The 27645-nt window shown below is 32.4% G+C and overlaps 1 protein-coding gene across 4 annotated transcripts in view; it reads left to right on the top strand.

Moving 5' to 3' along the window:
* The window catches only part of LOC100876912 (E3 ubiquitin-protein ligase Rnf220), a 341536-nt gene that overhangs the window by 186367 nt on the left and 127524 nt on the right, over nt 1-27645 (top strand). The window contains exon 1 of one of the 4 annotated variants that reach the window (XM_076534799.1): nt 20308-20815. The exons of the other annotated variants lie outside the window; for them this stretch is intronic. Within the exon in view, the coding sequence (XP_076390914.1) occupies nt 20324-20815 (492 nt within the window). The 5' untranslated portion in view covers nt 20308-20323. Of the gene's footprint in view, nt 1-20307; nt 20816-27645 lie in introns of those variants that run through there. 4 annotated transcript variants of the gene reach the window in all.

Below are 27645 nucleotides of genomic sequence, written 5' to 3' on the forward strand. Positions count from 1 at the left end.
AAAATTTATTAAATCGTGAGTAACTTGTGTGTAAGTTAAATGTATAAATTTAGAGTTTGTATAAATGTTGAACTTTGTATTTTGTATATCGATAGTTTGTCTAATGTCTAATGAAGTTGTCTAATGTCTAACGAAAGTTGTCTAATGTCTGACTGTCCGAACGCGGACAAGAATCTTTTCCGCGATCCAGGAAAGCTCGGAGTGGGCGTTCACACTTCCTCAAACTTGGAAGGGATAGCAAAAATGATGTTCCTATTGGATGATAACTATTGAGTAGAAGTGAGAAAAAAATGACGTAGAAAAAGTTGGGTTTTTCCCAAAATGATCGTAGCGAGTAATTAACCTAAGGAGTACCTCGACATGAATGGAAAATGCAAACAAAAGACTACGACTACAGCTAAGAGTTCTGACCCCAGAAGTACTAGCAATAAATCAAGAAGAAACTCGCTAGAATGTAATGACTCTTTGGGTCCTATTTCTGCTACGAGTCAAGAGCTATTGAAATTAACAAATGTTTTCTAAAGGACCTAAAAATTGTGAACTATTGTGCCCCAAACTTGGCCTGGGGTCTAATCCTCTCTGATATGTATTCTAAAACCTAACAATAAAATAAAACAAAGTCCGTTTATTCTCCTCATCACAAATATCGCGCTCGCGCCAACTATTCGCCCACAGCCGGCTAAGCGGAAAGCATAGCAAAATCGGCGTCGCGCTCAGCGCGTTAATGACGTTAGGTTAGGGTAGGTTAAGTTAGATCAGGGTTTGATATGTGTATTTCACTTTTGCATTAGTGTTTCCACGAACAATTATATAAGCAATTCAAATATTAAAATACCAATATCTCACGAACCGCAAGAGTCCCGTTGAGTTTGAAAACAGATATGGAATTCTTATGAAAAATTGTATATGCACAAAAAATTTCAGAGCTCAACTCGATGAGGGTCATTCGGAAGTATACCCAAAAACTGTGTGCTACCAATTTTGCTAGAATTTATGTGCTGTACAACTTTTGTACTAAAATTACTACGCTTGTCATGTTTATCAGTGTTCTGCCTTCTGACAGTTAATTTAAAAAAATTTTATTGACTTATTATTGTGATCATTGCCTATTAATAATTACTCCGATTATTTTCCATTTTCTGGATCAGAATATTCATTAGTGAACAACATTCACAAATTCAATACATTTTCCCTTTGTTTTAGTCATATCATATTCAGTCAGTTTCAGTTGACTCATGTTCATGTTTTTATTGTTGACAAAAGACAAAAAACAGTAACAATACAAACTTATAAATTTTCTTTCGCATTACCTTACAAAATACGACACTGATTGTACCTATTGGATTAGGACACTTTAAAGAAATAGCCACGTTAATCGTCGATGTTCCCGTTTCGGGTTTATCAAGAAATAGTGTACCGGCACGGAAGATGGGTGAGGGTGAAATCGGAAAAGCGTAAGAAAAGATCAAGGAAAAACGTGTTCTGAGTGGAACGGTTAAGCGTGCGACGTCGTTCCGGCGAATCGTCGCGGCGTGAAACGAAACGGAAGGCGAAATCCGCTCGAGGGCGTCGAAGAAAGAGGTCCGGTGGATCGTTCCTCTTTCTGCTAAAAATACGCAATCTTGCGGCCTCGTCAGGCTGAAGAATTGAAATACACGTACCCTCCATTCCACACTCCTCGTCTCCCCTTTGATATCGTTTACCCATAATCATTTAATTTTCCCGAAGCGTCGTTTTCGACCGTGCACGCTTCTACAACGTCGTCTTCCTTTCGACGGAAGTCTTATAAAGCTTTCGAACTCCTCTTAGCTCTAGAAATGTGAACGAAACATCTTTGCAAACTTCTCAATCCACTCGATAGACTTTTTAGTATTCTAAGTAATGTATAGTAATTTTTCATTATATAAGCATATTTGTTTCATACACAATTGCACATTTAATTAAATATATTGCCACCTTGAACATTTTTTTGTATATATTTGTAACTACTTGTACTGAAGATGTGCTCGATAATACATTGCAGCAACTTACTTATCCTTTTTTACACGTCTGGAAAACGAAGATAAATCAATGAGAATTTTATTCGCTGAAGCAAACACATTGAAGCAATCTGCAAGTATAAATTGAAAAGATGTTAATAAAAATATTTATTTTATGAGTCGTATATTTTGTAGTTACAGTTTTTGTAGGTTACATTTAGCGGCGAGAAAAAATTCAATCTGGATGGACCGGATGGTTTTAATTCATATTGGTACGATATACGAAAAGATGGGAAATTATTTTCGAAACGCAATTTCGATGGCGATTCTATTATGGTTTAACCGTGTTTCCCAGTTCACGAAAAAAGCTCCATAGCATTTATTTCCCAGAAAATGATAATCATAATTAATAATGATAACAGTAATAATTATACCGACGTGGTAGAAAATTATTTGAAGCCCTAGTGAACAGAATACCACATCGAAAATTTAATTTTCATGCAGGATGATGTATCAAATCATGAATTTGCACATACATTAAGATGGTTTACTGAAAATAATATTCCGTTACGAGATTAACTTACGTTTACCCCTGACTTTAATATTGTAGAATATTTATGGAAATATTACTACAAATTATTTTTTTAAATAACCATATTCAAATGTGAATGAATTAAATGTTAGTTAACCTTGTATTAGTTAACAAAACATAGAAAATACAGTAGAATATTTTATTGGTGGTATGTAAAGTCGAATTTTCGATATAACAGGCTGTGAGAAAACGATAAATTACTCAAGTTGGTATTTTTGTACGTAAAACACAACAAAATAGTTTTTCTTCATATAGGGTATTTAAAAACTAGTTTTTATGCATGATAAATATTTATGTTTTACACGTTCACGCCGGGGCGAATATTTACGTTTTTCTTCGTGGGGCGGGGCGACATTGTTACTCCTTCGAAGCTTCAAAGGAGGTGCCAGAAAAACAAGAAAACGATGTAAAGAATGTTATAAACAATTATCGAAAATACAAGCTGGATTATACGCCGCGAAAAAAAGTAAAGAAGTAAGAACATATTGTAAAAGTTGTAAGGGCCAGCCCGCATTATGTTTAGAATGTTTTAAAAAGTTGCATGCTTATAAATAAATTATTCTTATCAATTTAAAATATTGAATGTTAATGCTTATAATACTCAATTTTTGTTTATAATGTTGACAAAAAATAAAATAAACTTAGTTTTTGAAAACCCACCTGTGATGCACATTGCCCCACGGGATGCACGCCGCCCCTCGGAACAGACAAGCGTGACCCACCAGGTGGGTCACCCCGGCGTGAACGTGTTAATACACACAATTTCTTTTATATAAACTTAGATTATTAAGGTAAAGGTACCAGTAGTTGACACTTTAAGAAATTTTTTGTCTATTTGTTCACAGAACTCAGGTTAAGTTCACTTTATGGAAAATTTATGATTAGCCGTCGTTGCACAAACTATTTTTTTATTATATTACAACAAGTATTCATTCCTGATGGCGGTCGTAAATTTTTTCTTTTTTTTTCTTCCAAATGTAAAATTTGATTCAATAGTTGACACCCAGCGAAAACAGAAAATTTATTAGTTGACATCCTTTTGTTTCAGTAGTTGACATAGGGAGAAAGTCCAATTAATGAAATAGCCTTGATAATGTGTGAATAGAGAATTTTTTTGAACATTGAAAAAAGATTATTCTTGAGTAAGTTTACAAAAAAATATTGAATAATTAAGGGTTAATATAAAGAGTTAATAATAAATATTTAATATGAAGAGTTCGAATACTCCTCATATCAGTTTTTTATTGCATTTTCTTCTGCATCAGTCAATACTCTAGCTGGTCCCATTTTTCTTTTAATTGGATGTTTGTCTTCAACCTTGTATTTTAAAGTTGCCCTCGGAATACTAAATTTCCTAGCTACCGTTTTATACAGAGTTTTATGGAACCAGACATCCTCCACAGCCGCTTGCATCTCTTCTGTATAATATCTGAAGTTACCCTTCGTAGGAGGCATCTCAAAATTGACAAAGGAACAAAATCAGTAGTTGACACGTAGTAATTTAATAGTTGGCGCCCCATGTCAATTACTGAATAATAGACCATTACAAGTTTCAGTAGTTGACACGGAGTGTATTTAGATAATTTAGCATTGTTTGTTGCCAATTTTAATAAATAAACCTCTTTCTAAGTTTCAAACAACATAAACGAATGCCTTTTTTACTCACAATTATTAAATAATACAAACTTGCAATACTTACATTTTAACCAAGTCCTTAGTAATTTATACATATAAGAAAACACTGAAAAATCGTAAGAGCCGTGCGCAGGTTTGATTAATCAGTTGCTATTACATTTTTGAATGGCGGATATGCACAATAGTTCGCAATTAAACCACTGAAGCGTGACAGTACTCAGATTAATAAGATTTGATGTATTTCAACTTGTGGTTTCCTTATTTATTTACTTTTTTTGAAACAGTGTCAAGTACTGGTACAGTGTCAACCACTGGTGCTCTTACCTTAAATACAAAGAGGGTTGGTATATTTGCGTAACGCGCTGTAATTATGAACATGAGTTTCAAATTCACAAATCAGGAAATCCAAATCCACAAATCAATAAATCCAGATCCATGAATCAATAAATTCAATCTCCAAATCAACGATAATAACCCGCCAAATTTTAATGTAACCATGAAACAACTATTAACAACTTAACTTAGTTACAAAATAAAAAGATTCGTACACAACCCTGTTTTAGATAAAGGTACCGAATCATTTACCTTATTTTGAGATGCTGAATGTACCCGCAGAAGTGTGATATGCAAAGAAACATGACCAATAATGAGAAATATGGGGTAGAATGGATGGGACGAAGGATAAGGCGAAAGATCCGCGACTCGTCCTAGGATCCCGTCGGTGACGTATGACAAAAGCGGGATCGAAACGCGAAGGAAAACACTTTCGATGCAAAATACGAAGTCATCGTATTTCTGCATCAGCACACTCGATTCCGATCGGTTATTGAATCGTTAAGCCTCGCCAGAATAAAGAGATATATCCGGGTAGGCGGCAACGATACCAGAAGCATGTATTTCTTCTGACACGACACTGGCCTCAATCCTCCCTCTTTTCTTCTCTCCCTCAGCCATTCGTTCGACGCTTTTCAACCCCCATCGAAAACAGAGCTTTCTGTCCTTTCTTGCTTGCCGGTGGACGTCGTCGTAGTGGAAGCAACGGCGACGAGAATACGACCGCGAATAATATTTCCGACCGCTAAAATGTGTCAGCTCGTTGATCCCTGTTGACATTTGAATATCCCGGGATCCCTAGGCCGACGAATATCACCAGCTCCAGGCGATGCTACGAAAGCTTTCGCGTATCCCTGCCGATTCCTTTTTCTTCGAATTCGAAACGAAGAATGTACAGCTGTCCACGAAAGTATTCGATCTTTTATTATTATCTTTATTAAAATTTTTGCTACTGTCCTTACTAACCCTTGCTACTATCTTGAATCCTTACTGAAACTTTAATCCTAGATAATTAAATACTTGTTAACAGTATTTTTACCAAGAGGTGTCAAAAGACGTCTTTTCCGTACACTTCGAGATTTTATAAAGTTTGAAGCTTTATAAGCTTTGAAACTTTGAAATTTTGGAATTTTTGAAATTTTAGAATTTCAAAATTGTCAAGCTTAAGAGTTTTTAAAATTTGTATGTTCCTGGACATCGAGATAGAGGAACTATTCAGATCTATTTGCAACTTCGAAAATATAAAAACTTGAAATTTTGAGATTTGGGAATTTTTAAATTTTATGCTTTTTAAACTTCGAAATTTCAATGCTTGGAAACTTAGATGTTTAGATATTTTTTGTTTTTAAATAGTGGATGGTTTGACATAACTTTTTCATAGTTGGATGAGGATTCCTATAGTTTTACAAAATTTTAGTAATGTGTCTTAATACGCTGTTGATGTGGTTGCTTCAGTGAAGTTGTTCTTGATGTTTAATCTTCTTCTGGCGTGGTTATATTTTCTGCATTCCAATATTATGTGTCTGATGGCCATGGTTGTGTTGCATATATCGCACCTTCTGGAGGAACCGTTTTCGAGTATGTATGAGTGAGTCAGTTTGGTGCGTTCGGTTCTAATTCGGATTACTGCTACTTGATTTCTTCTATTGTGTTTAGGGTTAGTTTTTAAATCGTAAAATTTGTCGAATTGTTGATGGGTTGAACTGGCTTTGTATTTTGTCCATGTAGAGTCCCATGACTGTTTTAGTAGTGTCGCGATATGATTATCGATGTCCGCAAAGGTGTTTAATATCGGTTGGTTTTCTGTGATTGTAGTCGCTGCAATTTTTGTCTGAAGGTCGGCATGGTGTTTCCGTAGATATCCATGTGGGAAGGAATCCACGCTATGATTACAGTTTTGTTGTCTTTGGTTAGTTTATCATATTTTTCCTGATTTTCTAAGTGCATTTCAGTGGTTTATTTTGTTTTGAGTTTTCCGGATGGTGGAGAGGGAATTAGAGAAGATAATGAACTTGGACTGAGGAAATCTGTTGACAAGGTTTCTGGATGTTGTACAAGTTTGGAATGTGGGGATTTATAAATTTTGGAAATTGAAAATTTGGAAGTGTGAAAATTAAAAAATTTGAAATTTCAGAGTTTTGGAATTTTAGAATTCCAGAAGTGATAAATATTTAAATTCTGAAACTTTCAGATCTGCGATTTCGACATTTTGGAATTTATTGTCCATTGGTTACTAAAATTTTGAAACTTTATTCATGTTACGCTGCAACTTAAAATTATAAATTATGAGCTTATTATATTTTTTAAAATATATTGCAAAGAATTAATATACATTTTCCTTATTAGAATCTTAAACGATTAATTACTAATTTCATTCGAACAGTAATTATCAAAATTTATACTTTTATTTAGGTAATAATTTAATAGTTTAAATTTGTTAACAATAACATATTTGTCTTCATATTTTAGATTTATTACAATTATCTTCAGTTCCCTTTTACATGAAATATTGTATTTAACTTTCAAAACGCTCATTTATTTAATTAATTTTAAGCTTGACAAAAGAACATAAACATAATAGCTTTAAAATTCAAACTGTAACAAAATACACATTTTGTGTGTGATTTTTTCCTTAAAAATTTTATAGTTTTATTGTTAAAAGATTCATTAATATTAAGTTTGTTTAACTCCTGAAATAAATTTTGAATTCGAAATATTTTTATATTAAATATTTGGAAAAGAGAAACTAAACATTTAATTCGTTTTCAGAAAAAAAGGGTATTTGTAGTCGGTAAAAATTAACCGAAATAATTATTTCACATTCAACTTTCTTTTCATTGCCTCTCAATTATTGTATTTTGATTATCGACTATAACTAACCATTTCATTAACTAATATTATTCCATTATTTTTTCGAACATGTTAACGTTTCGAATATATTTATTGTCTTACCACAATTTTCACCTTAATTATAAAGTGCAAATTTCATTTTAAAGTCACTGTATTCGTCATTCAGTTTCCATCTCTTCACGATAAACTACAAAAATATTGAGATTAAACTGACCGCCATTTTTCTTGATAAAAATGACAAAAATACGAAGGTTGTCAAGATAACCAAAACCGTCTGTATAAATATACAATTCCTTCAATCATTATTAACATTCATTATCGTAACGCTGAAAGGTCATAAATGATAGCATTCGTACTCGGTTTGAAAAGTGCTTTTTATTCAAAGTAAAACGTATATTTATTTCCTCCTCGAATGAGTAACATTGTAGATATTTCTTAGCTTCGCGTATAAAATTTATATTGGAATGATTACGTCCGTACCGCGCAGTTTTGCTCCTCAACATCTGCATATAAATTCGTTTCATATTCCCGACTCGAACAATTATTTACGCTTGATTAAATAAAAAAAGGGGGGTATTTTAAAAACAGTGTTTTACGAGGAGAAGAATTTATATATCCCTTGAAGTTTATGTGCAACCGTTGACTATAAATTCCCATGGTTATTTTGATGCGATGAAACTCGTTAGTTTGCAACACTGTGATCTGGAATAGGACGAGCGAAGTTCCTCGCCGGTTCAAATAACGGTAGATTCTTTTTAACAGTACGTTATACCCTGTCGTAATCCTTTAACGAACGACTGCGTTGCATCCGATGATTTTCTTGCTTCCATCTAACGACGGAAAAATAAACGAATAAAATGTATCGACTTCGAGCCAACTAGTTCGCTTTTATAGCGCGGTACAGTTGAGCAGCGATAAAGTTGCTCCCTTCCAATATTCATAATATTTCCAAGCGGATTTGCCATTATGCTGAAACGTTCTGAACGTTTTTTTTCGACCTTCTACCCGCAGAAAATTCCATCTCCGTCTCCGCGTATGAAAATATTCGCTCTCAACCATGTGAACATTAACGGATACAGGTATTTCAGACAGACGCTGGAAACACATCAGAAATTGTTGCTTTACGTTGTAGTCGTGAAGTAAAGACATGTTTTACGAGAAATTACTTTAGCTGGTAATATACTGGGTGTCTCTTCTTTGATCCCACTTGGAATAGCAGTATTCTGTACAAAAAATATACAGTAAAATAGGAGATTGCTTTGGGCAAAAATTAAGTCTAAAGTTTCTTTAGATTTGTAAGAAAATTTGTTCACAACACATATATATAGTACATTTATCTTTTAATTTGGTTTTGATTATAATTGGAACAAATTCAAAAAGACTGTCAGAAGTTTTACGTACACAAAGTACATGAAGTTCAACATGAAGTACATAAATTCAAGATTTTCGTTAATTTAACAATTAGCAGATGCAATAAATTAACGAACGCAGTCATTAGTATAATTGAAACGTGTTATTGATCATTATTATTCATGATATTGTTGATGTACTAATGTATAGTGTGATTTAGTCGAAAATATGATAAATTATATTATGTAAGTAGTAGTATAATATACTAGTGTTTTCCCGCCATTTTGTTATGTCACATATTTATTTGTACTAATAAAACTATTTGTAACAAAAAATTTATAAGAAACTTGATAAAGTACAGTCCCTCCTGTAAATATAATTTATTATATTAATTATGATTATAAACTTTACGTTACATTTAATAATAAACTAGTATAATAATAATTTCTGTATGTGAAAAGTAATAACGTTTGGTTTTCTTGAAACAAGTGTTTTTTGAAAATATTTTGACAAATGTTTTTCCAAAGTGATGCATATTTTCTAACTCTATTTAAACTTAAATTTTATTTTTGATATATTTCTTCATTTTTTAAAATTAACTTCATTTGTGCTATTAAACCTACATCAAAAGTTAAAAAAATTATGCGTTGTACTTTCTGTACACCCAGTATATGAAGTTCCAAAAATTATCCATCAAAATTGTTTATTCATCAGTGACACTTATAATATTAAGATTGTTGGTGTAGATTTGCTAACAAATTTTCTATATATGCAAATCAACAGGCCTTGTGTCTTTATACTATTATGCCAGGAAATTCTTAAAATGTCACAAATAGCCCCTACGTTATGTGTACCATTCATCCGGCATAAAATGAGCTTCAATATTGAAACAACTACGATTAGTCAAAACAAAAACTCCTCGCTTATACTATACTTTCCTATCGAATTACTGGTTGCAAGAATCAGTTACATCAAAAAGAAGGAAAATGCTTATCTTACTTCCTACATCATCTTATGACGTTACCCAATGTATGAACATTCACCAACAGATATTTCTTTCATTTCAAATTAGACACTCCTTTCAATCTGTAGAACAAGCTACAACTGTTTGTATTACAATCTTCAGTTTATATTTATAACCATACACAGCAAGCAATTTTTCCTGAAAATGACAGTAGAAAGAAATGGATTGCTACATATATCGAAATTTTATAAATTCATTTTGAACGGAAGCATCGTTCACTTTCGTGTCGTTTCGTCAGGACTCGGCAGTGTCGTGAGATGGGTCGGGTTTTCTGCGCATGCGCGGCCGTAATGGCCAATTGCAGCGGTGAAAGTAGCAAGGTAGTGTTACAGCGCGAAACTTTTAGGGGACAAAATCAAGACAAACCGGGTGAAGTTGCAAATTTCTGGTAAATAAGAATTAATATTTCGCCGCATATTGTATATTCTCTCTTAAATCAGAAATTTTTATTAGATTACGCATGAGCTACCAGGGTGTGTATTTGTTCATATATTTACTGCAGTGATGATGTTTTTATGGCGCATGCGCAAAAATCCCGGCCCATCTCACAACACTGGAACTCTGCAAAAGCCGACAAGTTAGCCCGAGAAAGTAGAAGAAGTCGGCAGTTTACAACACTGGTTTGACACGACAATTAAGCGGGAAGTTTAACGATCGATCGACCCAACCGAGGTTCCTTGGGCCGAAAGGCGACCAAATCGACGAATCTTTTTCTGCATTTTAAACTTGTCAGGATGTGTTCCTAAAAAATCTCAACTCGAAGAAACGACGATAAATATAAATCACTGTGTTGGAACATCAAAGCTCGATATTTATAATAATGACATAGATTGATGAATTTTTTACGCTTTTTGTAAATATTTTAAATATTTAATACGTGGACATACTGGTAAATTGTACATAGTCACTCATGAACGATTTTGAATATTTTGGAAAAATATTCAAATTAGATTTTGGCAACTTTAGAGATAGTTATTTATTAAGATAGGAAATTAACTATTATGCAATAAACTGTATTGTTCTATAGCAATATTTATGTAGTCTAGAAAAATTAATTTTGTATTTTAATGTAGTAAGTAGTTCATTGTTGGATTTTCGATTTTAGGTATCAAATATCCAAGGTTGAAAATGTTCAAATCCCCAAATTTTCGAGTTTTCATGTTCTAAAATTTGCAAGTTTCTATATTCTCACATTCCAAAATATCTGCATTGAAGATTAACGTTTTCATGATCAGAGTAATAGATTACAGTAAACAAAAAATGTTACTCAATACATTGATAGTATATAGACAATTAAGATCTATTTATTGTAGATATAAACTGAAATTTCATAAAAAACATTAAAAACTTCATTAACAAATTTTCATAAAAAACTTTAAATGTACATCACACTTCCAAAAAACGCACAATATTTATGCAACATTTCTAAAGGTTAATAATTTTCTTTGGATTTATTATTACTAGACTAAGGACTACAAAATAAACATAAATCATGATATATGTATATGGATTATGAATCTCACAGATTACACAGAATACACAGTTTATATATACTTTGCTTAATATGTCACAAATAGCATTGCAAGTTATTTGTATCACAAGAAGATAATATATCTCTTATGCAATATAATATATCTAAACATTGGCAGTCTAATTATTACATAAAAATTTCCCTACTGCTCGGTAAAGCTTTGCGTATTTTCGATTTTATTTTAATTTTGGTAAATTAACTCTTAAGTCTTATGTTAAGTTGCACCCCATACGCAAACGGTTAACTTGATCCAAAAAAAAAGTCACACTGAAAGTGAAAGTTTGCGCTAGAATATGTCGTTAACGTTGCCCGAGCATAAATTTCGCGCGTAAGCGCGTTCGAAACACCCGTTAGATGGTTGGAAAAGGAACGTGCGTGCACGCATGCAAATTTGCAAGTTTGTTACTAAGCGCACCGTAAGGCTGACTTGTCGTTGGTCGGCGTGAGATGTGGTCCGTCAAAAAGCCGTAAAATCCTGAGGGTAGCATCGTTTGGTCTTCTCGATCGTGTGGTGGAGAGGAGAGGAGAGGAGGAGAGGGCGCGTACATCTCGTGGACACGGCCACACGTAACCAAGCGAGCTTTCGCTCTTCGCGTTTATACCGGCTATCCTTAAAACTCTGTGTCGGTCGTTTCGAAGATCGCCTTGAGCGGCCCTCGCCGAACATAATAAAAGGTAGGCCCACCACTTCGACCACGATGACGATGACGGACCCGTTAAACACGGCGACAACGCTCCCTAGATGTATCGCCGTCGAGTAAACTCGTCCTCGTGTCGAGCTTCGAACTCCGCCATTCCAACAAACATTGTTAAAAATGCTGACTTTACTTTCTACCACGCAGTGGATCTGAAAATATATGTATGAACGGAGAGTCTATGCTCGTAAACATAAGAGGATAACAACATGCAGCAATGTTATTTAGGAATTCCAGTTTTGCTATTGACTGATAGACTAATTGGCCTAGCGAATCTGGAATACGGAAAACCGTGCGCAATTTGAAATTCTTTAAAGCGAATATCATTCGTAATGACAGCGATGACAGTAGAATTATAACTGCAATATTTTAATTTAAACCCATAGCTTATATATGTATACGGAATATAAGATGTACTTTAAACGAAGAAATTCTTAAGATCAGTTTTATTCAATGTTAAAAGGGAATGTTAAGAAGGAATAATTGTAAGTCTTCGATAGGATGCGATTCGTGCCGATCGGAAGGATTCGGTAATCTTCGATAATTTACGGTGCGCGAGACGGTTGCCGGCACGCGACGGTTGACACGTGGCGATTATAATAGATTTGAAAGACGAATAGTAACGACGTATAGTGCAAAACAGCTAGAAAATTGTTATACGGAAGAGAGAGAGTCGTGGAGTTCATTTCAAAGTTCTAATCTTTAAAAAGTATCATGCTTAGAACAGAAGGAATCGGAAGAAATTAAGATTAGGGGGGAACCAGCAGAAGTTCAGTAGTAGTAGATTGGTCAACTTTGGATGCATTCGATTCGTGTCAAACACAAAGTCTGATCAGTGAACATCGTAAATATTCTTTTTGTGTGAACTTGTTGTAAAAGCAAATTGAAGAAACTATTTGTTGACAAGTAAATGAAATTGAGTGAAACGATAAGTATAATATTTGCATCGTGGCTATACGAATCGTAAAAAGAACAGAAACCATGAAGAGTTAGGAAATGTAATAAAAACACCGTAGATACCGTAACTCACAATTTACTTATTCTATCAATTGTACAAATTAACAATTTATGTGTTATCAATTTATTTGCGTTTCAAAAATATTGTATAATTTGCATGATATAAAAGATTTTCAATGTATAGCTTTATCTTAAAAAGTACAAGCTTTTCAAACCTTTTTTTTCTGATAATTTATTATTTAAGATGTTGACCGTTAATCAATTTACATAGATATTTTTCTTAATAAATAGTTCTTTTCGATTATATTTTGACATGTCGATCATGTAAGTCTATGATTTAAGGTAGGTACGTCAGACATATCACGTGACTGTCCGAATTGTGCCGAAAAGAAACGAAGTTAACCGATTTATTATCTTCGTACTTTCGTACGAAAGAATTTAGATTTATGAGACTTTATTTATCAGATCTTTTTCCGTGTAAATATCTGAAATTGAAATCGCAATAATTTAAACAAATAATTACAAACGTTGTAATATTATATTTTACTAATTTTTAGCAGCATATACAGGGTAACCTAATATATGTATAAGCACTAAATATTAATAATAAATGGAAGTCACAACAAAAACATTGAATGACTTTTGATATTAATAGTGGTTATTTTAAACATTTGTAATGTCATAAAAGGTAAAATTATATTACTTTACAGTATATTTGTATAAATTAGAAATAATACACAATGATAGTGTATCAGTTTACTAATTTGTTTGAACATAGTAATCCAGATGTTAGTTTTATCTTCACAAATAACCGATAGAGCAATGGTGAATCTGCTAATATGGAATATAATTTAATCTAAAACAATTTATCTACGAATCTGATTTATCTTCAATTCAAATTTTTTTTATAAATATTTGCAAAGAATGTATCACTTGTTTGAAAATATATTGGGACATTAACGGTACGAGAATTTGCAGCGTTTATTAGCTCACTTCTGAAAATGCTATAAAAAGCATTCAAATAAACGAGTAGATAAAATCTACCAGTCGGTCGAGAAAGATAGTTACATTCTTCATTAGGTAAGAAAACATGTTGAACCATCCACATTCGCTATACGTAATTAGCTGAGGTACCCAAATCACCAGTATCTCTTTCTCTACAGATTAACATAAAATTTTTATTAAGGTATCAAAGAGTCTTGCAGAAAAAATAACTTTTACATAAAAGTCGTGCCTACATCTTTAGTATTATCCATTCTAACAACCGTAATGTTCCTGCGTTTAAACAATGCAGGAGAAAATGTACATATAAATAAATATATAAACCTGAAAATAAAATTCCATTTGTTTTCCGGATTTTTTGAGACTGATCGGCAAAAAAATTAGCAACTGCATTTACACTTTATTATCTTGTCATATTTGAAAATTTATTTTTAACTAATTTTAAAATTTATTAATTAACTTTATTGCAAATTTACAGCTATTGTAAATTTAATATTACAAATATTACTTGCACGTTACAGATATTGTTTCACCACATAAGGTGAGGTGGGGTAAGTTCGTAAACGGGGCAAGTGCGTATACAGGCTATTTTTATTACAATATGAGCGAAATTTCTCCATTTAGTATGTTTGTTTCCTTGTTTCGTTTCAGTATATCCTCTTTTATATTTCAGCTAAGAGTACTTGTTTGCAGTATAGAGTACTTGCATAATGCAGTAAAAAGCATTTTGTAGCAGATTTGTTAATAATTCTGCTCTTGCACCATTGCACATGAAATAAAGTTTCAAAGTATTTAACTTCAGTTAAGCTCTTACCCCATTTTCGGGGAAAGTGCAGAGTAGTTGACATTTTAAACAATTTCCTATCAAAATCAAAGTGTACAAGGAAAATTAAGGTCCTAGTTAATATTAATTAAATAGTAGTAATTGTGCAAAGCGTTCGATATCGACAGCGTTAAGTATTTACATAGCAGACTGGAAATACTTCCGTTTAAATACCAACTTTACAAAAACCAGTCTGCACTTATCCCACTTCACTTTAATTCAAATATTTTTCTTCGTACAACGATTAGAGGTTGTCTTCCAATCCATTCTTTCGAAATTGAATTAAATTTCTAAAATCGTAGCACCGTTATTGATACGTAGATAGTTTATTGGCGGTCAAACTCATTACGAGTTCCGTTAGTTCGCTCGTCGACCAATTTCCCGGCGATATTAATTAACAAGCCGAGTGCACAATGCAGCATCGCGATGAATCCTACCCACATTTATGATATCAATCGCGTTTCGATAGTTTCCTCGAGTTTATGCCCTTCTGGTACTCGTAAACATTTGCAAGGAAATATTACTTTTTAACGAGCTTTTGTACAATAGTACGGCTTTTAAAGTTGTAGCTAATGATGCCTGGTTTATAGTTTGTGAAATATTCAACATTGAGGTTATTGTTGATAGTCATCTGATAAATATGTGTTTTTTGCTTTTGATCCAATTTACGAACATCGTTTTTTAGTTTAATTGTTATGTCTAAATTTGTAAAAAGGTTGTAGCTTTAGGTAAAATATGGGATGAAAAAATTGTTAATTTCAAATTACAAATTCCGATATTCAAATACACAATTTTTAATATTACTGAATTTCTATATTTTAAAATTTGAAATTTTATGCATTTGTGAATTTCTAATTCTCTAATCTCATTGTAATTTAGAAATTTAGTAATTTGGACATTGAAAATTTGAAAAATTTGAATATTGGAAAATTTAGAAATTTGAAAATTTGAAAATTAAAAAGTTAAAACATTAAGGAATGAAAAGATCATAAAATGTGGGAGTGTGTGGATTTGAAAATATTAATTTGAAATATTAAGCGTTCGAAAATTAGAAAATTTGGAATCTTAATAATTGAAAACTTTCAAAATTGTATTTTACGCTTTTAATCGTAAATAGAATACAACAGTAATCGAAATATAATTATAATCAACTAAAATAAAGGAATATACTAAATGGATATTTAAACATATCTAATTTTAAAATGAATATTTCTTAATTACTCTGTGTAATACATTATACTATTTGTTTATTTTATAACTAATTATTGACATTTCTTGAAACGTAACTTTTTTAAAGATGACACTATTAAGTAGTATTCAAGTATAAGCTATTTTTAATTAATAGCTTATTAATTAGTAGCAGTAGTTATCATCTCTAACATTCTAAACGTTTTAAATATGCACAGATGCAAGAATGTGCCAATCAGCCATTATTATACATTCATTTATGCATCTTAGATTGCTTGTTTAATTATAAGTTAATTGATACTGTAATTATATAATTAAATAGATTAGATAACATATAATTACCTTCTTAGTAGATAAATGAATTGTCTTTTTTATGGTTGAATAGCAAACACTGCAAATGTAATCGATATTTTATTGTCGAAGCAGCTGAATACATATTTCAAAATTCAGTGGTTTCGTGATTCTAAATCTTATATTTAAAAAATTTCAAACACTCGAAGTCTTTCAATTATCGAATTCCCAAATTTTATATTTTCATATCTGTAAATTTTTGTATTTTGAAATTTTTAAGTTTCTCAAATACATGAATTCCCATATTTCGATATTTTTCGAGTCTCCAAATTTCGATGTTTTCCCAACGTCGTCTAATTCCTTGGATCCCCAAATCGATAGATTCCCAGATTATTACACTTTGAATTCCTAGATTTTCAAGTTTCTAGAATTGCAAATTTGTAATCCGTCACATCTCTAATTTCTGAATTAAGATATTCTTAATATCTATGCATTTCGAAATCTCTGTGTTCCTAAATTCCTATATCCTGAAATGTCTATATTCCACTATTCCTATATGCCGAAATCATCATATGCTTAAACATCATAATTCAAAAATAATTATGGGCCCAGATACCTAGATTTCCACAACCTTCTATGTATATCGCCTAATAGTTCACATCTCTAGGAATCTATATCGCAACACTTGTGTCCAAATCTCTGTCCGCAACTTCTTATATCCCCATATCCTTATATATCTTCAACTCCCAATATTCTCGGATATATAGATATCCGGATATGTAGATATCCGGGAATATAGAGATATAGATCTCTATATTCTTATTTTCCTCAATTTCTATATTTCCGCATACCTATCTGCCCAAGTCCCTATATCTCTAATTCCCTATATTCTCGAATACTTATATCCTCAACTCCCAATAATCCCGCGTGCCTACATCTCCATATCCTTATACCCCCAACTTTCTACATTTCCGAATACCTATATACCCAAATCCCTATATCTCCAATTCCCTATATTCCCGAATACTTATATCCCCTATTTTCAATATTCTCGAATACCTATATCCTCATATTCTAGTATCCTCAATTTTCTATATTTCCGCATACCTATATGCCCAAATTCTTATATCTCCAATTCCCAATATTCCCGAATACCTATATCCCCAAATCTCTACGTCCTCAACTCCTTACATCCCCAAATCCCCTTACATCCTAAAACTCCAGTGTTCCCAAATCCCCTTACATCCTAAAATTCCAGTGTCCCCAAATCTATATATTTGTCCTCAAATTATCAGATTAAGAAAAACGTATCTATTTAAAAATGATCCAAAGAGAGATCTCTCCCATCTGGTTTGCCATACTTTATACTTTCCCTATGGAAGACAAATTTGTTCCCAACTGTACGACAGAAAGGTGGCGAGGGTTAAGCAGAGTAGAAATGGTTCTGTCCACGCTTCCAGGCGAACCAATGGATCATCCGGTGTTGAACGTGCCTCCTGGATTCGGTGGTCTCGTCACCCCATCGGGTGGATTCTCGAGTATAATTTATCCCGTTATGCTAATCAGGACGATTTGTCTAAATTAAAAGGCGCTCCGCGTTGATCCGCGGTCACGCACGCCCTCATTTTCGTCCATCCAACCCTCTGTCATTTCCGCTGTTCTCGTAAACACCACCATTATTGTACCCGACCGATTTCGATTGTATTATCGAACAACACGAGACATTTGTTTCCGATTAACGACGGAAAATCTGTTTACGATTTATTATCCCCTTACTGTGTCATTTATTTGACTAATGCCTTAACCAAAATTGAGTATTCGGACATGATGTTGAAACGACTTAGAAAAACTTAAATTTTGTATTTAGGATTATTATAAATACAAAATGGAATTGTAAATTATAAACTGCAGTAAGAAACAGCTAGACGAGGTCATTTGACCACGATAATTCTGGGGATAAAAGAAATTGGAATAAAATAAATATATTGTTACAAACTTTTTTATCATATTAATTATACAACTTATTTACTGCTAACATGAAGTTTTATTCGTAAAATATTCATGAAAGTTAAAAAAGGTCGTGTAATAATATTATGTACGGTGAGGAAGGTCCTCGTTCGACATTGTTTATTTCTTCGTGAAAAAATCAGCCAATGTCGTTTGTGTTTTTCAGTTTTATTTAAGAAGCAGTTATCGACATCCAGACATTGCATCAATAAAATTTTGTCTCGCCTTTGAACCTAACCCCTCGTCTTCAGCGATGCTAATTTCGTTTTCGTGCAATTGTTCTACTAATTCTTTGAGATTGTTGTAGGAAAGAGTTTCGCAACTTGTATTGTCTCTTCTTTTCTATTTGTTGAGATTTCCAAATGAACTCCACGGTTCTCTTTTTTAATTTAACAATTTATTAGGTACTTAAACTACATGTGTTTCCTATTCGCTTTCCAAATTTATTATAATCGCCGCGCGCCAACCGTCGCGGACCTGCGATCGGCTCACGTGCCGTAAATTATCGTTCCGATTGATTCGGACGTATTCTACCAGAAACATACAGTTGTAATTTTTTAACATTTCTTTTTAACAACATAAATACACATGTATTAATGTACATTTTACAAATATTTATTTTCATATTTTCGATCATATTTAATTTAATTATGAAAAATCAAATGTGTAGACATACAAATATGTAGAGCGTCTATGATTACAGTTATTTGCTGTACTTTAAAATATTACAAATTTATTGCTTCAAAATATTTAAAATTATATACCTTTCTTATAATAACTTTTTTATGTATAAATAATTTATTTATAATTTTAGTAACAGTTTAAAACTGTATATCTTTTTTTTTAAATAACAAATATTATGCAGTAAAAGAAGTGGAAAGTAAAAATCATCATATTCTTCAAAATTATTAACATCGAAATATATCTTATCATTCCATTTTATAATTTTATATTGACAATTTCAGAAATAAATTTATGTCATAATTTTTAAAACAGTATAAATGTAAAAATGTGAAAACGTTACAAGTGTTTATTGAGTTTGACGACAAAGCAAATATTTATTCTCGTTTTAACGTTTCATTAAAATTAAAGTACACTTTATTATATTCCCTTTAAGAATTACATTGAAATTATTGAACGTCGATTTAACAATTGCCAACGTTTTTGTTCTAGAATAATGATCAACGTTACGATCATTTTTACAAGTATTCCGTTCGTTTATCGCTTTTATCCTGGATAGTAGGTTTAACGTTAAATATTGGACTTTTTGTATTTTTAATATTTATGATACTCATGTACATTTATACATTTGTAACATTTGTAAAGCTGTACATTGTGAAACACTGAAATTATAAATTTAAAAATTAGAAGTTGGATAATATAAATGTTTGGAATTTGAAAATTTATAAATTAAAAAATTCAGAAGTTTGGTAATATGGAAACGTAGATGTTTGGGGTTCAGAAATTTGGAAATGTTAATCAAACAGATATTTCATTTTACCTGTTGTTATTTCTTTCTAACTGAGATTATACTCTTAAATTAAAAAATGTGTAATGTTGAAATTTAGAAAATTGAAAAAATTGAAATGGATCCGTTAAAAAATTAAACAATTTTGCAGGCTGAAAATTTAAAAATATTGATGCGAATCAATTTGCGAATGCAGAGGATTGAAAATTTAGTAAATAAAGAATTTATAAATTTATTCATTTAGAGATTTATAAATTCGTAAACTGAAAATTTACAAATTTAAAAATTAAAAGTATCTAATATCCTACACCTTATGTCAACACATCCTAAGACACCCAACAGAAGACTCCTCCATCTTTCTCACAAGTTGCCACCCTCCCACATTCCTATCTAATTACACCAGTGTCCAAACCACTCTAAATTTTCTTCTCAATTTACAATTTGGTTCGCTCCCCGGTCAACAGTAAAAAATTCCCGCACCCTCCATAATACCATAAAACTTGTCCTAAATAATATTTCGTCGTATCCGTAAAAATATCTGAAATGCTTCAGAAAGGATAAAGCGGTCGCCTCAGGCTGTATGGATCAAAGATGACGAATGGCGGTGTTTAACGGTGTGTTCCATCGGTATTTCGGTGGATGTGTCCAACATTGTCGGAGACTCGTAAAACCGTGCAGGATCTTTGTCCCTGGAGGGACGATGCACGTGTTATCACGAGTAAATCCCGTGGATGATGAGGCTTTAGCTTATTGTAGGTACGGGAATGTTTCGTTGTGTGAGTGTATATCGGTACAAGGACGAGGTGGAAAGAGGTTAACTCGATGTCCACGGATTTGTTTCTTCTCGTGGAGACGCATCTTGGGAATCGAAACGGTCAGCACGGCCAGAAATCCTATTCTGTTCGAGACTTGCCTGCGAAATGAGATTTCTTTGAAGAAAAAGGATATATTCCATGTACCTGACAGCACAAACTTTTTCTCTCTATTGCTATCGCTCAGGCAACAGCTTCTGTCTTCGAACAACGTATACTGTAATTTCATGTACTGGGTGATCTATTTCAATCGATACCTGTGGTTACGGGAAGCTGTAGTAAGTATAGAACATATTTTGGTAATAGTAATATAATAACATTTAATATGATAATATGGTAACATTCAATATGAAATGAATTGATAACAGTATAAGATATTTTATTAAAGATAAAGAATGATTGTACAGTGTGTATAAGCAGAAATGTCCTTTCCGATATAAGCCAAAATGTTATCCCCACCACTGGGGGGAAGACGCCCGAGGTCGCTCGCCGGGAAATGTAACGTGACCCGGTTATTAGGGTATCCGTGAGACAATACCAATGCAAATATAAAACTTTTTTATTTTTGACTTTTTCGTTATCAAACTTTTACCAATTAATTCTTGATATTTTTCCGATTAAAATGAGACCAAACACGATATAATTTGGACTATATTTACTGGTTTAATTGACGATAAAAGTTTCTCACATCGAAGAGGATAGCGAGTCAAAAAGAAAGAGACGCTACGATCGTGGCAGTTGGCAAAGATCAAAAGTCTGTTCGATTGTTTGCAATACTTGAGCATTGCTAATTTTTTTATATAACTTTTTCCATCATATTCGTGACATTTTCCTGATTAAAATGAGATCAAACACGACGTAATTTGAATTATATATACTTGCAATATCTTATTAGAGTAAAATCATCGATGTATGCGTAACACTTGAAATTACAAGTAAATATGTCCCGAAGTATGTTGTGTTTGGTCTCATTTTAATGAGAAAAATGTTACAAATATGATGGAAAAAATTTCAACAAAACAAAATCAAAAATAAAAAAGTTTTATTCTTGCATTAGGAGTGTCCTTCTAGTAGATTACTGTTTGTTTACGTTCAGTCTCCTTCGCTCAAAATGTAGCACCTTTACGATATACGCAAACGGCGACCGTGATATTTTTCTCTTCTGTCCTTTTCTACGTTCGGCAAGACATCAATCAATGTAGGACCTATACAATATACGCAAAACCTCAGACCCGAAAGATTTGCTTATATAGAATATCCACTGTATTTATATTTAAGTATTGTCCAGAAGTCCATCATAGAATACTAGTATGATAATTACTTCAAAACGTAGAAGAATTTTTAATAGGAAAGTTTAAATTGAAAACTTTTACTAGAAGAATGAATTTAGAATATTACTTACGGTTGCTTTAATAGAAATATATTCTCGAAATGCGAAGGACAGCGAGTGAAGAGACGACAATGTGATTATAACATTCAGCAAAGATGAAAAACCTGTTGTGTTGTTTACAATACTAATATTGATCCTAATTTTTTTATTTTCAGTTCTTTTTTTTTTCATACAACTTCTTTTTTCACATTCGTGATATTTTTCTGATTAAAATGACACCAAACACGACGTAATTCGAGATATATATACGTATGATAAAATCCTCAAAGTCATAAAATGTCATAAATACGATTTCGACTGTCCGACGTATCACGTGATTAGCCGAATAGCACCGAAGGAAAGTGAAATTATCCGGCCTGTCATTGCTCGTCCGTCTACCGCCAATCTTAGTACACTAAACTTAATATCAACAAAACGCTTGAAATTACAAAAATGCAAGTAGAAAAGTTTTATTCTTGCATTAAAGTGTCACTAATATGTGACTGCTTGTTTATGTTCGGTCGCTCGGACGTTTCCGACGCTCGCTGTTCTTTTCTATGTTCGGCAAACTTCGGTCAGTGGCGGAACTACTTTGTGTCAACGTAAGTGTCTCTTGAAGAACTACAATTTTTAAATTTTCTAGTTTCCAAATTTTTAAATTATGGTTACACCCGAGACAATACACGCATACAGACATGACAATACAAATATTCATATGTAAACAATAGAAATGTTAATATTAAAGAACGATTCAGTTACGCGAGTGTAGTGTCGGAACTACACGACATAAGCAAAAGTTCAGATCCGAAAGATTTGTCTATATTGATTTAAGTGAAAGTTCATGCCCGATACATTAGCTTATACATATAAATGTTTGACTGTATAACTAAAAGCGTGAAGATGATACACGCCAAGTATTTGTCGAAGGAGCAGCAAATTCCGTCGATTGATCGTTTCTCATCCCTTCCACGAACGTTAATGACTATGATGACGATGATGATGCTACTGTTACCGTAGCCAGCAGTGGCGGTCTGTTGCTGTCGTTATTGCCGTTGCTAGGTCAAGCAAGAGAGGCAGCAAATATGGGAGTGCTAATACCCAATCACGTCGCTTCCTCCGGCACGATACGTTCGATCGGCTAATTTTCCATAATTAATCCACGATAAAGTCGTCACCAAACGACAGGCCTCTGCCGATGCAGCTCGCGGTTGGTTTACACAACCGTCCGAAAAGACTTTATCGATTGCCACACGTCAATCCCCTTCGAACATTCTCGTGCATAATGCACACACGCTCGTTAGCAATGTAACAAATTAACGCTGTCATTGTTATCTATGTTTCTCCATTGAGGAAACTGGAGCGCGTTTATATACAGAAGTTTTCTGAACACTCTGTGTATGTTGCGATTAGAGAGAGATGTTTCAAGTTTATTATAATAACTGTTATGTATTAGTATAGCTTTAGTATAGAACGTTTTAGTATAGCTGAGAGTAAATTTGGCTTCTCTGTGAAAAATACAATTGAGGGTAAAGCAGTGTATTCATGCACTTTTAGAGATGTTTTAGCATTCGATAATTGTGGGTATGGAAATTTAGGATTTTGGTCTAGGGATTTCAGAATATAAGAATTTGGGGGTTCAGAGATTTTAGAATATAGGAATTTGGAGGACTAAGGATTTTGGGGATGTAGGAATTTGGGGAAGTAGAAATTTGGAGATTTAGGGATTTGGGAATATAGAAAGTTAGTAGTCTAGGGATTTGGAAGTGTAGGAATTTGGAGATTTAGGGATTTTGGAATATAGGAATTTAGAAGTCTAAGGATTTGGAAATGTAGGAATTTGGGGATTTAGGGATTTGGAAATATTGGAATTTAGAAATCTGGGAAGTTGGGAATGTAGAAATTCGATCTATATTTTTTTAAAAATGGGGATTATAATAATGGAAATATTATTATAGTAATGGAAATATAGTAATTTTTGGACCTAGTTATTTGGTAATGTATAAGTTTGAAAATATAGAAATTTGGAACCCACAATTTGAATTTTAAAGTTTAAAAATTTGACAATTACAGAGTTTCACAATTTAACAGTTCGACAAATTTGTCAATTTGAAAATCAGGAACTTCCAAAGTTTGGAAGATACTTTCTCTATTTGAACTCTAAACGCTTATTATTTATATGAAATAAGTGCTTACATATAAAACCCGGCAGACAGATTACAAAATAACTTTGATATATAAAATAGATACGTGCTGATACGCTGTTGCGGATAAAATGACGAAATGCACAAAAAAAGACAACCATGAGTAATAGTTAACACGGTAAAAATATAAATAGCATTGCCGCATTTAATCTATTTCCAATATGTATTATTTTTCGTATATTTAATACACCATGCACAAGAAAGTGCATTTAAGAAGGAATAAATTTTGCATACACGAATATAAATGTCGTATATACGAATTGAATATAGTTATCGACTTAAAAGCTACTATTATGTGGCTTGATTCCATTGAAACACATAATGCATCTGCGGTGTAACCGTGCATTCACTTCAGCATCGTCCTTCCAGGTGGGTAATCGAAGCGCGTATTCAACATTTCAAAAGTGACATTACACGTACTAGATTGAATCTAGTGTGCAAACGTTTCCTGGTTCGCGTTACACAAATGCCTACAATTTCATTATTTTGTCGCAATAGTTGCGAAAATTGTACATTATATATGGAGAGAATTCCCTATTACTGAACTCTTACGATTTCCTTTAATTACCAAATTAAAGGAAGTTTGAGATAATGATGGACATAGCATTAATTAGTTTAGTAATGTTATTAATGCTTGATGCATCAATGAATAAGCTATCTCAGGAAAAATCTAGTTAGCAAAATTTGAGTTAGTGTGAAGTGGGGTAAGTGCAGACTGATTTTTGTAAAGTTGGTATTTAAACGTAAGTATTTTCAGTCTGCTATACTTAGCGCTGTCGACATCGAACGCTTTGCACAAAGATCACTATTTAATTAATATTAACTAGGACCTTAATTTTCCTTGTACATTTTGATTTTGATAGGAAATTGTTTAAAATGTCAACTACTCTGCACTTTCCCCGAAAATGGGGTAAAGGCTTAACTGAAGTTAAATACTTTGAAACTTTATTTCATGTGCAATGGTGCAAGAGCAGAATTATTAACAAATCTGCTATAAAATGCTTTTTACTGCATTGTGCAAGTACTCTATACTGCAAACAAGTACTCTTAGCTGAAATATAAAAGGGGATATAGTGAAACGAAACAAGGAAACAAACATACTAAATGGAGAAATTTCGCTCATATTGTAATAAAAATAGCCTGTATACGCACTTGCCCCGTTTACGAACTTACTTCACTTCACTTTGACAATTGTGCAGCGGATTTGAATAATTTTAGAAATTAGAACACTTAAATTTTCGAATTTTCATATTATAGTTTTTTAATTTCTTTGTGATAGTATTTCTAATTATACAAATATTTTAATTTAAAATATTACGACTTCATACATTTTTAGATTTAAGAGTTTCACAATTTTCAGACTAGAGTATTAGGAATCTTCCAATTTCCAAATTTTGAGTATCTCAAATTATAAATTAAAAAATTTTTAAATTACAAACTTTTTAGTTTATTTACAGACTAGTAAAAATAATTTGGAATTCAAAAATTAAAAAATTTCAAATTGAAAAGTTTTATTAAGTTACAAATTTTCACACCAGTATATTTATAAATTAAAACTTTTTAATCTTCCAAGTCTTCAAATTTGAAGTTTTTAAATTTGGAAATTTATAAAAATTCAGGAATATAAATTTTTAGATAATTTTAAATTTACAAATTTAAAAGTTTGTGGACTGAGAAATTTATAAATGCTAAATTTGCAAATTTTACACTTAATAATTTTGAAACATTGACAGTTTCTAAGTTATCTAATTTACAACTATTTAAATTCACAAATTTACCCATTTATAGGCTTAAAAATTTTTCAATTTTCAAATTTAGAGTTTGGGAACATCAAGTTCACAGATTTCCTAATCTACACATATGCAATTTTTTGAAATGTGCAAACACTTAAAATTTTTAATATTACATATTTAAAAATACGAACACTTCAAATTAATTTAACCTTAAAAATTAATTGAAATTTAATATATAAATGTGTCAGGCTTCAATATTATACGTTTCCAAATATATAAACGCAAGAATTTACACATTCCCAAATTTTCAGAATTTAAAAGTTTTCAAATTTAAAGCAACAATTAAGTTATAAGAAAAAATTACTCAGAAACATGCTCTTAATAACATATACATATATCAGGGTCAAAGTCTTTACGGTTATGTCTTTCTATTTCAATATTTGCGAAAATTTAAAGAAAAGATTATAAATGTTCAGCAAAAATTGAATGTAATATTTGTTGCGGAAAAGAGAGATTGGAATGGGGATGAGAGAAGGAGAGGAGAGTGGAGATTTAGGCGTGTAATTGGCTCAGCTGGTGTTGACGCGATCCTATCATCAATACCTCATCAGCCGCCCCCGGGAAACCTGTATCTTCTCTCTCGTCTTCCACTTCCACCCTCACACCCTCACACCCCTACGTCCCTACATTGGTTACGTCCCTCGGGATTCCCATCGAAGGTGCAACGAATATCAAGTAGTTGCTCTTCGAAAGTAGAAATCGTGAAAAGCTACATAAAGTGCTATTCCGGCATAACTGGTGCAAAGAAGAGAACTATTTCTGTCGTATTTTATAATTCTGTTATGGTTCGAATAGTTCTACTGCGTGTTGAATTTCTAATCGAACGTACGGTTTGTAACCATTTTTTTCTTTTATAGTCAGATGAATGTGTATTGCTTTAGAACACACAAATTGATATTACATTTTAATTGTTTAAAAAGTACGACCATAATTTGGTTACTACTTTGGTCTTTACATTTGATCCTTCATTAATCTCAAAACCAAAAGATTCAAGAATATAAATATTTATAAATTAAAAGTCTTAAGTTTAAAAATTTCCAAATTTACATAAATAATATCTCCATACATATATTGCCATAAACATTGCACCCTACAATATATTCATATCAAATCTTTGATTCTTCACAACTTTCAATGAATGAACGTCCACAATAAATACACAATACCTACTAAATTGTATACTTATATTTCCAAAATTTAATCTCTATATTCAAGTAAAAATTTCAAAATACAAAAGTAAATATAAATTTTATGTAAATTAATAATTTTATATTTACAAATTTAATATCCATATTCATGTAAAAGAGAACTTACATCCATGTTCTTCAGCCTCTGAATTTATAGTAAAATTTGTAATGCGTGCACATCGTTTAGTGACATTTTCTTGATGGTCCATTATCATTTAGAGAATTGTTTGAATAATTATTATGGAGTCGAGTGAAAAGACAGACGTTTCAGATTGGCGATGTCAGGTTCGCATCCGACTCTGAGTTTATCGAGGGACGTCATGCACGTAGCAGATTAACCCTCAGGCTAACCTCCACACTTATACATGCAAATCACAGACAATGCATGCGATTCAGGATTTATACACAAGTTTAGTGCAAACGACCGAATGACTGACAATTTGATCCGCGATATTTCATCTTCGAATTTCCATTATTTTATGAAGCGTAACTTTATTAGTTTTATTAGGCATTATAAATGAATTGCTTCTGATTGCCTTCATACTGCTTTTGCACCTC

The sequence above is a fragment of the Megachile rotundata genome, chromosome 8 (genome assembly GCF_050947335.1).
Source record: "Megachile rotundata isolate GNS110a chromosome 8, iyMegRotu1, whole genome shotgun sequence".
Taxonomy (NCBI): Eukaryota; Metazoa; Arthropoda; class Insecta; order Hymenoptera; family Megachilidae; genus Megachile; species Megachile rotundata.